Source organism: Urocitellus parryii, chromosome 4 (genome assembly GCF_045843805.1).
Source record: "Urocitellus parryii isolate mUroPar1 chromosome 4, mUroPar1.hap1, whole genome shotgun sequence".
Lineage (NCBI taxonomy): Eukaryota > Metazoa > Chordata > Mammalia > Rodentia > Sciuridae > Urocitellus > Urocitellus parryii.
Genome location: NC_135534.1, coordinates 85380583 through 85394270, shown reverse-complemented (window position 1 = coordinate 85394270; position 13688 = coordinate 85380583). Strand labels below are relative to the sequence as shown.

Sequence of the window (13688 nt, the reverse complement as noted above, 5' to 3'; positions counted from 1 at the left end):
ATCAGATTTGTGTTTTATATGAGTTACTTGATGTCCAAAAAATACTGTCTTTCAAGTTTCCTTCTTAGAAACAAGAAATGATTTGTTGTTGTCTTAAGGCCCTTTCCCTCACTTTATAGTAGATGTTTTCTACTCAGAAGGTTTGGGATTTGATGGGAAACTGAGAAGCCCATGGTTGAAGTGAGTTCTAATTAGGCAGAGCACATTTGGCTTCCAGTTAATTGACTCATCTATTACAAGGGTTGTTTTTTTTTCCTATTTATTAACTTTTCTGTAATTGTAGTGTTCTGTTCTACCTATGCCAATTATTTTTATCTTTGAACATGGAGGTTGCTTTGGAGTATATACAAAATCTGTGAAGCAATTCCAAAAGTTTCCTGATCCATGCTAAGAAAGAAAAAAAGCAGCCCTTGAGTTCCAGAACTGAAATGATATTCAGAGCCAAGTTATTTTGTTCTCTGTTGAACATAAACAAGCTTACAAAATATCAACCTCAGACAGTTACTCTGATACCATGATAAAGTGAGACAAAATAAGGCTACTTCATAATTTTGTCCAAAAACAAACACAAACAAGGTCATTGTGTGACCCACAAAATGCCACACATCTGCCTCCTTTGCTAAATAGATAAATACTTCTTTACTCAGTCATACAGTCAATGTCATTTTCTGACAGCTTTCAATCCAGAAAAAAATTTTTCCTCTTACTTAGACCCTCCCTAAATCACCCAAAGTCCAAATCGTGTGGTGGGCTCTTTCCAACATGTGCTCCTACTGAGCTACCCCTGTGGTTCTCCAGGATATATGTTCTCCCTTGCTGGAATGAGGTAACAAACCCAATAGATTTATTCCTGGTTGTCTTTGACTGAAGGCACTGACAATCTAAAAAAGTCAAGTAATATTTATATCTCTTTATCTCTTATGTTAGTCAGCTTTGACAAAGCTGTCACCAAATACCTGTTGAGAACACTTAAAGGAGGTTCCAGAGGTTTAGTTGATAGTCGGCTGAGTCCATTGCTCTAGGGCCAAGGTGAGGCAGAACTTTTTTGCAGAAGGGTGTGGCAAAGTAGTGCTTCTCACTTCAAGGCAGCCAGGAAATGGAGGGAGTGCAGCTACAGGGAAAGTGAACCCTTCTATGACACCTCCCTAGTGACCCATCTCACCTAGTGACCCACCTACACCCATGACCCAATTGCCTACAGTTACCACTGGGTCAGTCCTTTCAAACTAGGATGGATTGATTAGGTTAGAGCTCCCATTGCCATTTTACCACCCAATATTGGTGCATTAACAAAGGAGCTTTGGGGGGACACCTCAATGCAAACCATAACATGTCCCAAACTCACCTATTCTGAAGATCAAGAATAGAAGGGAGTTTGACAAAATTCTATGCTATTAGAATGGAGCACTGATAACCAGAATATCAAGGAATTCTTGTATTTTTATATGGTAGGAAAAAGTCTCAAGTTTTGGACTCAGGATTTGGTCTCTCTTGTATACTATGTGACTATGAGCAAGTTACTTAGTCTAACAAAGCTTCCATTTTATTTCTCTCTTTTTTTTTAGCGAGAATAATCATGCCTACCTTGGAAGATTAATTATGAGGGGTCAAAAGAGGGTATATAGTGCCTAATATCTCTTCCTCTTTGGGGTTACCAGATTTGACAGATAAAAATACAGAATTCCATGGTGTTCAGTATTTTATCTGGCAATGGTACTCTTAGGTTTTCCAAACTTGTGGCACCTGAGTCATACATAGATATAAAAATATATCAGGCATGCTACGACATAAAACTAGAAATGTTGTCTCAAAACTCACTGAACTTTAGTTATTATTGAAAACTAATTGCAAAATAAAGGAAATGAGAATAGTTACTACACCCAAAACACATGTTGTATGTTATGGAGAAAAAATGACATTTCCATGCAGAAAGTTTATTGAAATTGAAAAGATTTGTCTCTGAATTAGCACTACTAAATAAGGCCATACTTTATAACTTTTGACTACCAAATTTTTCCTGTATTCTTACTTTTTTCAATAGCACATAGATTTCAAAAGTGAAAAAGTAATGATACAAATTAACATGTTTTCTTTTTGTGTTTTCAAGGAGAAAATGGCTCCACAAGATCAGATAAACCGACATTTGACAAGGCCACCCCCAGATTACAAAGACCAAAGAAGAAATGTTGGCAATCTGCAACCAGCTGCTCAGTATTCTGGTAAGTATTTTTTAAAAATAGTAAAAATCATAACTGAGAAAAGAAGAAAACTGTTCAGTTTTGTTGTGACGAACAAAGGTGCAACTTACGCACTCGAGAGGGAGAAATAAAAAATGTCCACATGCTTCTGCCCTTTTCAATGCTTTATTCACTCAAATCACTCAATACAATTCCACTCTATAGGTACTTTTTAAAAAATATTTTTAGTCATAGTTGGACATAATACCTTTATTTTATTTGTTTATTTTTATGTGGTGCTGAGGATTGAACCCAGCTCGTCACATATGCTAGGTGAGCGCTCTACCACTGAGCCACAGCCCCAGACCCTCTATAGGTTCTTAATCAAGAAAATGACTATCCTTAATGCTGGGCACTGCAATAGACATAATTCAAAGCAAACAATTCTAAGTTAACTCTAAGCACTGCAAATATCCTTAATTATGACAGACCTATTACAGACATTCCCTCTGCATGCTAAGCTCAAGTGCCAGATCTAAAGTCTCAAGTCTTAGACCTTAAGTCCAGCAGATGCACACTCACTCAGACCATAGTGATCAGGTCAGGAAGCGATGGAGACTTGCCGGCTGAGGAGAGGGTCCTAAGAAGAAGTTGCTGTTCTCACCAAGTTCAAGATGTGGCTGTAGAGTTTGAGAGTGATAAGGATGATGCAGAGTTGGGATGTTAGTCTAGGTCCTCATCAGGCTCTCTGGCATGTGGGCATCAGTGTCAGCTGGTTGATTCATTTGCTCCATCATTTAAGCTAAATGTTGAGGTTACTACTCGTCCTTTCAATCCCTATCAGCTGTTACCAGGTCTCTCAGTGATGTCTTTCATTCTGGGGTCAGGACATCTGGTCTGCTGGTTTCCACCCTGATCTCTCGCCTCTGCCTTTATCAGGGTGAAGGCAAATGACAATGACTTAACTCTGAGTTTTATCAAGGTTGTGGAAAGTACTTATTTTATCAAGCTATGCCGGAGGACAGTATTGGAGGGCTTCATAGGCTTGGGTAGTGGAGACTGCAGTTTTGTTTTAAAATGTAGTTACTTAGGCTAAGGCCTTCTTAGTTTAGGCCTTCTTTATAAGTTTTCACTATCTCCTCCTTTCCCTGCTATCTATAAGAGAAAGCCACTCTATTTTAGTGCTCTTTCTATAATGTGTAAACTCTGAACTAAGGAGTGACTCAAGGTGATGCTTCTCCTCAAAGCTGTCTTATTCTTTTTACATAATATGTTTAATGATTATTTATCTTAAATTGTTCTTGTATCTAAAATCAGTTTCAGAGGTGGTAAGGTCTTGCAAATTGCTTATAAAGAAGGAGATAATATCCCCGATATGAATGGATCTAATTCTCTTCTCTTTCTTAGGTGGCTCATCGACGGTGAGTTTGAACTCTAACCAGGCTTTGACAAACCCAGTTTCGACACACACAATTTTAACTCCCAATTCCAGCCTCATGTCTACTGCTCATGGAACAAGAATGCCATCATTATCCACAGCAGTTCAGAACATTGGGATGTATGGAAATCTGCCTTGTAATCAGCCTGGCACATATAGTGTCCCTTCAGGAATGAATCAAATGACCCAACAGAGAAATCCAAATCAACTTATAGCCAATCAAAACAACCCTCTGATGTCACGGTCATCTACCTTAGGGCCAAATAACAATAGCAATGTGGCCACTTTTGGAGCTGGATCTGTTAGCAATTCACAACAACTGAGACCAAATTTAACCCACAATACGGCAAGCATGCCAACCCAGAGAACATCCAATGTAATGATCACATCCAACACAACAGCACCAAACTGGGCCTCTCAAGAAGCAACAACCAAACAGCAGGAAGCTCTGAAGTCCACAGGAGTCCGCTTCCCTACAGGAACGCCTGCCACCTACACTCCAAACCAGTCACTGCAGCAGGCAGTGGGCAGCCAGCAATTCTCCCAGAGGGCAGTGGCTCCTCCTAACCAATTAACACCAGCTGTGCAAATGAGACCCATGAACCAAATGAACCAAGCATTAAATGGACAAACCATGGGTCCACTCAGGGGTCTGAATCTCAGACCCAATCAGCTAAGCACACAGATTTTGTCTAATTTGAACCAGTCAGGGACAGGGTTGAATCAGTCAAGGACAGGTATAAACCAGCCACCATCCCTGACACCCAACACTTTTCCTTCATCCAACCAAAGTTCCAGGGCTTTTCAAGGAACTGACCATGGCAGTGACTTAGCTTTTGACTTCCTCGGCCCACAGACTGATAACATGGGTCCTGCCCTCAACAGTGATGCTGATTTCATTGATTCGTTATTGAAGACAGAGCCTGGCAATGATGACTGGATGAAAGACATCAATCTTGATGAAATCTTGGGGAACAACTCCTGAAGGAGAAAGGGCAGACAGTTCACAAACTCGAAGCACTAACGGCAGAATTTTACAAGGACGCTGTAAAGGCCAAACTTTTGACTTCCACATGGATTACATGAAGATACTGTGGCTTAAAAACAGAGACTAACTGTAGTGAACATATTGGTCCAAATTATTTTTTAAAATCTGAAACCTGAAAGTAAAACATTGGGATCTCTTTTCCCCATCTGAACTCCAGGACATATTTTCCAATTTATCCAAACAGAACTGTGATATTAATGTGTAATTAATTGTGTAAAATAGACCTCCCAAGCTCTTTTTCTCCCTGAATGAAAAGTAATAGAATTTATAGCTTGTTTCAACCCTGTGTCACGGGGAGGTACTAGTTCCAAGCAACAAGCAGCAGATTCCTTAATTTACTCTCATAGATATGTGTGGTTTAATTTTCCACTATCTTTTCATTTAATTTTCCTAAAGCTTGCAGGGTAGATTGAAATGTTATAGATTTGTTTGGAGTAACTGAACGGTGTTCTAGGTGAGGGAAAGCCAGAATCTAGAAAACATCCAGCTGATGATAGAATTTCTTCCCTAGATTTGGTCCTCATTTTTGCAATTGTCCCACATATTCTATACTTCAGTGGGATGTTGTATCTAGTAATGAAATAAGAATGAAGGGCTGCATAACTCGATGTTGGCTTCCACAACCATCTGAATCCATTCCCTACCAAGTTTTAGATATAAATAAGACTTGTCCTAATCATACTGAAATACTGGTGCACACCTGTCTGTATCAGATTTCATTTTTTAAAAAAACCGACACTGGACCTTGCCATAAGGAGATTTATTTGGCCAGAAGTAGCCTGAGGTATTATTTATTATGATTGATTCTCACTGGTTTGTTCCCGAGGTGAGTGAAATTGAGCCTGTCTTCCATACTAATTTTGATGACTAGAGAATGGTTTGTAAGAAAAGGAAGTTGGAAATAAAAACTAAGATAAGAAAGTATTGAGTTTTAATTGGAGGTAAAAGAAACAGTAGTAGCAGGTAGGAGTGGGTACAAATCTACTTCATAGAGTTTAGAGGAAAGCATAATTGGAAGAGAAAACATTATTTTAATTGGGGTGAATAGCTAAATAAGATGTAGTATGTTAGTTGTGGCCTATTCATTCTTCTGTCCCCGATGTGATAATTCCTTGCCACATGCTATGGGCCCTTCATATCTAAGTTTTATCCCACAGGGCTGAGTACTATATCAAACAAAGTTTTTATTGAGTAATTTGATCTCAGTACCCATATACAGATGAGCTAAAAGTGGGGAAGATGTGCAGATTTGGGAAGGATGCAAAATATACTAATTACAGAGGAGCAAAGGTTATTGTCAGCATTTTAGTTATACATTCATATTTAAGTATCAAATGTACTTTAATTGAAGTCATTTAAAAACCAAGTCTTTAAATATCTGTTCAAAAAAGAAGACACTTTTTAAAAATGAGTCCTGCCATATTGCCCAGGCTGGCCTTGAACTTGCGATCCTCCTGCCTCATTCTCCCAAGTAGCTGGGATTACGGGTGTGCACCACCATGATGGCATTGAAAGAACACATTTTGAAAGTTCTGCAAAGCCCTCTCCCAGTCTTTAAAAACGTCTAGAGGCACCCTCCTTCCTTTATAGAATACCAACATCACTGGCTCAGATTTTCTGTGCTAATTTGTAAATATAAATAAATGATTTGTTTTGTAAACTTTTGTAAAGAATATTTTGGTAGAAATACTTAAAACATATACTTTGGGTTATATTTATACATATGTGAAATAAATATACTATCAAAAGGTTATATTTTATACAAAAAGTAAATTGTTACCTTTTGTATGCTAATATACAAAGTTTTGTACAATAATATGGTTTATTTTTAGCTCTACACTTAAACCATAGGTGGTCAAGTGGGAACCTTTGAAAATTATCAAGAGGCTTGTTAGACAAACATATATTCTGAAACCTTAATAAGAAAGCATTCCAGGTTTCAATTCTTTCCTTTTTTTCTGCTCTCAAATTCTTTATTAAACCCATAGTTCTTCCGTCTCATTTTATTACTCTACTGTGTACATTGTATTTGTCCTTGTTGCATGTGGTCTACTGTGTGTTTTCTCATTTTATAAAACAGTGTTTCTCCATGCAAAAAGAAAGGAAAAATAATGTACATATGAACGCTTTTATTTCATTGCTCCTCCATGTTTCTGTATATATCTGCCAGCACTTCCCAGTTACACTCTGTGATTCAGTTTATTTTTACCCTAACATAAATAGTATGTTTTGTAGTAGCTATCAAATTTAAGAGATAAAGCAATCAGAATGTTTGGATTTTCTTCTATCTTAATGTGAATTTCATAATTAATGTCTATTTATTCAGCTATTCATTAAAATACAGGATTCTTTGGAACAAATGGTGTAATCTATAGTTTCTGTTTGTTGGCAGCCTATTACCAAAGATGACGCAATTTTCCTGAAAGCTGAGATAATGACAATTTGATAGACATATTTAGTGAGAACCTTAGGATTTACAACTTAAGAGCTGTTGGAATACAATCTTCCATTTGTAGAAATACCAGACTACTTAATTGTTGGCATTGTTTATCATTTTGATATATTATACAAGCAGTAGAAGTAATTTTTCATCCTTTTTTCAAGTTCAAAGACTAGAAAGCAATTTAAGCAAATAATTCATTCTTGGTTTTGTGTTAAGCCCTGAAGATAAATAACTCCGCTCTAAGTGAATGCACTAATATTACCTACATTACTGTAACTTAACCCATAACTGTAAAGATTTCTACTTGTAAAGTAAATATTTGTATTGTATGCAATTCCATGTGTAAAAAATAGTTTTAAAAAATTCAGAGGTGGTTTTCTTGTATGAAGTCATACTTTCCATTCACCAATGATATTGTTACTACATCCCAGAAAGTTCTGAGAACTATTAATAGTAATGGATACTTACAGTCAAATTTATTCTGTAGGAAGCTTTTAGTACTAGCTAAATGCTGAGTCATGTCATTTTAATGTTCTTTAATTCACTTAGAAAGTTTGTATTAAAATTTTATCTGCACAGCACCTATTAATTACTGCCTAATTCTCAGGCATTGTGGGGATTTGTCTGACTTGCTTTGTGGCATTTGGTCAGACTGGGCTGAGGGAACATAGGACCCCCAAACCACAGCCTGCCTGAGCACCTTTACTCAGCCCTTCTTGAGAAGCAAGGAGGCTGAGAGAAATCTGGGCCTCTCGGAAAAGAAGAACCTTTCTGCATTCTCTTGCCCCACTGTTGTATATGTTGGTAGGGTTCCATTGTCCCTTTCCCCTCTGCCAAAATATGTATGCAATTCTCTGTTTTACTAGCATTATTAATGGAATAATAATAAAATTGATATTTTATATACTCCTTGTCCCAAAGAACTTGAAAGATTGGATAGTAAACACATAAAGCCAACACCAACAAAGATAAGTATTATACACCATACATGAAGAGAAAGAAGTATGTAATTCCAAAATTATCTCTGAACCTCAATATGTAGCCAGGGAAAGAATTTGAGAAAGGTGATGGGAGAATAAATGTTAGTACAAAAGAGAGAACAGCTCAAACTCCTTCTATACTATGGTTGCTAAAGGCAGTTCAAATTTTTAATTATTTTATCCACAATTTCCATTTTTTATTTCCATAAGTGTTTTCTCATGGTTTTTTTTTTAAATCACTCCAAAAAAGGAGGTTTGGGGCTGAACTATCTACTTTCCTTTCCAACTCTAGAACTCTGTAATATTTTTTTTCCCAAAAATTAAGTTAAAAAGTTAACTGAAAAGACTCAACAACATCCTGTTTAAAAATTTAAAAAAAGGCATTAGACCCTCAATATTTCAAAAGCTTCCACTTTGTTGGTGAACTTTATTTAACAAAACTGCCATCTCCTTAAACCATAAATAAGATTTATAAGTGGTCAGAACTGGACTCCTAACAAGTAGAAAGTTAGTAATGCAGATGCCTGCTGCCTAACATCAAGCCCTGAAGATCACAAAGGGGATGTGACATTAAATGCTCATTTTCCTGTAAGATCACAGAATCTTATAAAGAAAATATTTGCCTACTGCGGAGGAGAAAACCATAACTTAAGTAGTCAATAAACTCTATTGGGCGTATGTGGATGAAATTTTGTGAGATGTAAATACCTATGTAACATCTTCTTAAGTTCCTCCATTAGGCAAAGTGCATATTCAGCCCTGGAATCTATTTCATTGGCAGTAACAATATAACTAAAACCCTGTACTATGATAGTTGGGAAACACATTTTCTCTTAAATTTTTTAAACCAAATGCTGTTGTCCCTGATTATATTAATAGAAAGCTTTTGTTTATTTATATAAACAGCATTTTAAATTCCCTTTCACCAAATTTAAGTGCTCTTTAGCTCCAGCATGTGCATGAGTATACAGATGCTTTTTTAATTGTTAAGATACTTTTGGCAAAAGGAAAGAAGGATGGAAGGAAGGGAGGGATAAAGAAGAAGAATATGTAAATGACTACATACATATAGAGAAGCTTCTTATAGGGTTCTTTCAGCAAAAAGAGGGAAGGAGAAATAAAGAAAGGAAGGAAGGAAGGAAGGAAGGAAGGAAGGAAGGAAGGAAGGAAGGAAGGAAGGAAGGAATGAATCATATCCCAACCACCTGGACTGGCTAACACAACTTCTACTCATAGCAGCTGGTTCTGGGTTTAGGCATAGTTGACTCCAGCAGCCCAACAATATCATCACACCGTGGATCCTTATAATCTCTCATTGTTACTTCCCTATGTCTTGGCTCAGGCATGCATGTCCTCTCATGGTGGCAAAGTGGTTGCTAGAAGCTCCAAACCTATATCCTTACAATTCCAAGTCCAACATAAACATGCAAGAATGATTCCCTTTCAGAAGATCTAACTTTGCCTCTCACTGACTTTGACTAGTATGTGTCCCTTCAGTGAACATTCACATTGGTCAGTCCTGAGTCAATGCTTATCCCTGTAGGTAGTGGAAGTATTGATATTGACCAAATCATCTGGACTGAGGGTGGGAAAACATATGATTTCACAAAGAAAAAATAATTGCAATTATAAGAAACAATAGACATAAAATTAAATTTAAAAATGTCTTCTGGCTGCCCTATTTCCATATACACTGTTTTCCCCACAACTTTAATTTCAAAATCTGATAATCCACATGTATTCACCTCCTTCCCAGAAGCAATTCAAACCTTGTCTACTTATTGCATCATCCTATTCCATCACAACTAGATAAAGTAAACTATTTTCTGCCAGGCTAACATGGACCAGCAATCTTAGACAAAAAGATGTAAGCAATGAACACAGAGTTATGAATTTAGAGTGATACAACAGTAATAATGAGTTCTCTTTGGAAGAGAAACTAATGTGTTAGCTTGCTTTTTGTCACTATAACCAAAATAACCTGACAAGAACAACTTATAGGAGGAAAAGTTTCTTTTCATTCAAGTTTCAGAGCTTTAGTCCATGGTTGGCCAACTCCACTGCTTCTGGGCCCAAGACGAGGCAGAACATCATGGTGGAAGTGGGCATAGTGGAGGAGTATTGCTCTATTCACAGCAGCCAGGAAGCAGAAAGAGAGAGGGGAAGGAAGGGCATGGAACATGCACCCTTCAACAGGCACCCCCCTCCTCTAGTCATGTCCCATCTGCTACAGTTACCACCCAGTTAGTCCATTCAAACTAGGATGGACCAGTCAGGTTACAGTTCTCATGATCTAATCATTTCATCTCTGAATATTCTTTCATTAACAAAGGAGCTTTTGGGGGACATCTCATATTAAATTATAACAATATATACAGATCACATTCTTATTAACAAGAAGAGTAAAGAATTCTGCTTGAGCATTCAAATTAATGACTGGAGGAGAGTCATTAAAAACTCCTCTCTTTCCTCAGGATGCACACCACTACATTTTCTAGTGGAATCATTTTGTCCTTACTCAGGGAGGATATTATATTGCATGCTTAGAAGTAACCAGAGAATCAGACCTCTCATATCCCAGTCAGATCTCCTACTGGATCCCATCTCTCTCGTTTAGTGTGCAATAACTTTAACTTAAAGCAGCAGATTAAACTTTTTAAAAAGAATAAGCTTATCAAGGAAACAAAACTAGTTTAAATATTCCAAAAGCCAAAGAGTCTTTAATGCAAGGAATTGGTTACACAGGTGATGGACAAATTGAAAAGTACAATGGGAGTCATTAAATCTTCCAGGATGAAAAGACAAACAGATAAGGGGTCAGGGTCACTAAGCAGATGCTACAATATTGGCTGATCTGTCTGGTAGGAGCTGGATCCAGTTCGAGATTCAGCTACTAATGGAGATGTCACTAATGCAGAGGGAAAAGAAGAAACACAATCTCCCCCACCAGCACCTAGTCATCTTCCACTCTCCAGTAAATGCATTTCATTTGCTGAACTCAGCTAGAATATAGTCTGGGGGAAGGTATTGTAAATCAGAGCAGAAAGGAGCTAAGGAATAACCTGCCAATAAACAGGATCATGTCTAGCATAGCAAACTTGCATATTACTGAACTCTCAGCTTTTTTGAATTGCAGACCTAGAGCAAAAGGCAGCTTTCTTAGCAAAGACTAATTTTTCTCCTTCTCTGTCTTCAGATACATTAATTTAATGTAATTTTCTCTGTTTATTATAGAATGGTATCAATTAGGAACCTATTTTGTTGCAAGTATATGAACCTCAACTAATGATGTTTTAAATAGAAAAGGGTTTTAAAAATATTCTATTGACTTTAAGAATCATATGTTTTTCATGAGCTCTTATCTGTAAAATTAGGTCATCATGTACAATTGATGTGAAGAAAAAGTATTATGTCATTGTTTAATGCCCGCAATTTTGTTGTTTTTTTTTTTCATTTTTAGTGGTAGGTAGAATAATGGTGTGTCTTACAATCAACAGCATCTTGATTTGATGAAGTGCAGTATTTGTTTGAAGAAACAGGGATTCTACAAGGGCAGCCCAGCATAGAACAATGATCAAATAATGCTATCAGGTACCCAGACTGTTTTCACCTTTCATCTCTGTCCTGAGGATGTGTAGAAACTTTCTTCCTCATTCTTGTCATTTTCTGGTGACAACACAGTTATCTCTGCCTCATGTTTAAGTTCCAAGCTACAAAATTGAAATGGAAAAATATGGAAGTCCAAATATACTGCTACAGCAAGTCTTTTACTTTTCATTTGGAAAAGGCATCTAATTCAGAGACTTAAGTAAATATACCTCTTTAGTCATGTCCATGTTATGGCCTTTCAGATCTTCATGCAAGGCTGACTATCAAGTACTTAGAGTTACAGATTCTATAGTAGAAGGAGGATGGCAAGGGAGCAGATGGTGAGAAATGACAACAAGTAAAAGTCTAAAAGCAATCATGGTAATGATAAACATACATTTGAGATACTGATTATCTTTGAAGGAATTTAGAGAAATATGATTGGAAAGTATACATGGGATCCTTAATTGTAATTGCATCATGTTATTTTCTAAGTTGGATGAAACTAAGTGTTTTTACATATATATATATTTTAGTATATTATTAGGAATGAAAAGAAAGCTAAGTCAAATTATTTGGAATTATCACTAATGGCATTCAGTTGTAAATAAATGAAGAATTGAATCATGATTGATTTGGATTTACAGTATGCAGATGAGATACTCTCCTAGTTGAAATAATTAAAATGATACATTTAATTTTAAAATTTACTAAAAAATTACAGAAATAAGAACCATGTGGCACTGGTATAGATATAAACATAAAGACCCATGGATAGAACTAAAAGCCCAAAAATAAACCCTTATGGTTTTGGTCAATTGATTACTGATAAGGTGCCAAGGCAATTCAAGGGAACAAAACAATATTTAAAAAAATGTTTCAGGGACAACTGGATTGTTGTTCACATGCAAAAGAATGAAATTGGACCTCTACCTCACACCATATATAAAGGTGAACTAAAACGCCTGAGTGGGGATGTACACCTATAATCCCAACTAGTAAGGAGGCAGAGACAGGAGGATTACAATTTTGAGGCCATTCCCAGCAAGTTGGCAAGAAATGGTCTCAAAATAAAAATATAAAAAGGACTGGGGTGTAGCTTGGTGGTTAAGTACCTCTGGATTCAATTCCCAGAAAAAAAAATGAAGAAGAAGACGGAGGAAAAAGAGTAAGCCCATAGAATGGAAGAAAATTTTTACAAATAATATATCTGATAAGAGATAAAAAGTGTCTAAATAATCTTACATCTTAACAACAACAAAAGATGATCCAATTGATAAACGGACAAAGTATTTGAAAAGGATTTTCACCAAAAAAAGATATACAAATGATCCATAAACAATGAAAAGATTAATAGTCACTAGGGAAATAAATATTAAAACCACAATGAGGTACTACTTTACATCCATTGCATAGCTAAAATCAAAAAGACAATTGCAATTGTGTACAAAATGTGGACAAATCCAAACCCTCATACACTGTTGGTGGGAAGGCAAAATGACATGACAACTTTGGAAAAGGATCTAGTAGTTTCTCAAAATCTTAAACATAGAGTTACCATATAAACCAGCAATTCTATTCTAAAATATACACCCAAGAAAAATTTAAACATATGCACTACAAACTTCATTATAAATATTCATAGCAGCATTATTCATACTTGCCAAATGGGACAATCCAGTGCCCATCAACTGATTAGTAGATAAACAAAATGTAGTTTATTCTTGTAGAGGAGTATCATTTGGTGTTAAAAAGTGATGAAATACTGTTTCATGCTATAACATAGAAGAAATGTGAAAACATTATAGTCAGTGAAAGCACACAATCACAAAACATCAATGCTATATGATTGTATTTATAGGAAATGTCCAGAATATGCAAATCCACAGAGGAAATAAAATAAATCAGTAATTGTGAGGGTTGTGAGATGGGGTAGAGAATGATTGCTAATGGATGTTTCTTTTAGGGGTGAAGAAAATGTCATAATATTTTATAGTGGTAATGGTTGCACAAC

The 13688-nt window shown here is 36.4% G+C and overlaps 1 protein-coding gene across 1 annotated transcript in view; it reads left to right on the top strand.

The window, feature by feature from the left end:
- The window catches only part of Maml2 (mastermind like transcriptional coactivator 2), a 323223-nt gene extending 316859 nt beyond the window's left edge, over window positions 1-6364 (top strand). The window contains exons 4-5 of the mRNA XM_026402743.2: window positions 2108-2219; window positions 3585-6364. Coding sequence (XP_026258528.2) covers window positions 2108-2219; window positions 3585-4600 — 1128 coding nt within the window. The 3' untranslated portion in view covers window positions 4601-6364. The remainder of the gene's footprint in view (window positions 1-2107; window positions 2220-3584) is intronic.
- Window positions 6365-13688: the final 7324 nt, after the last annotated feature.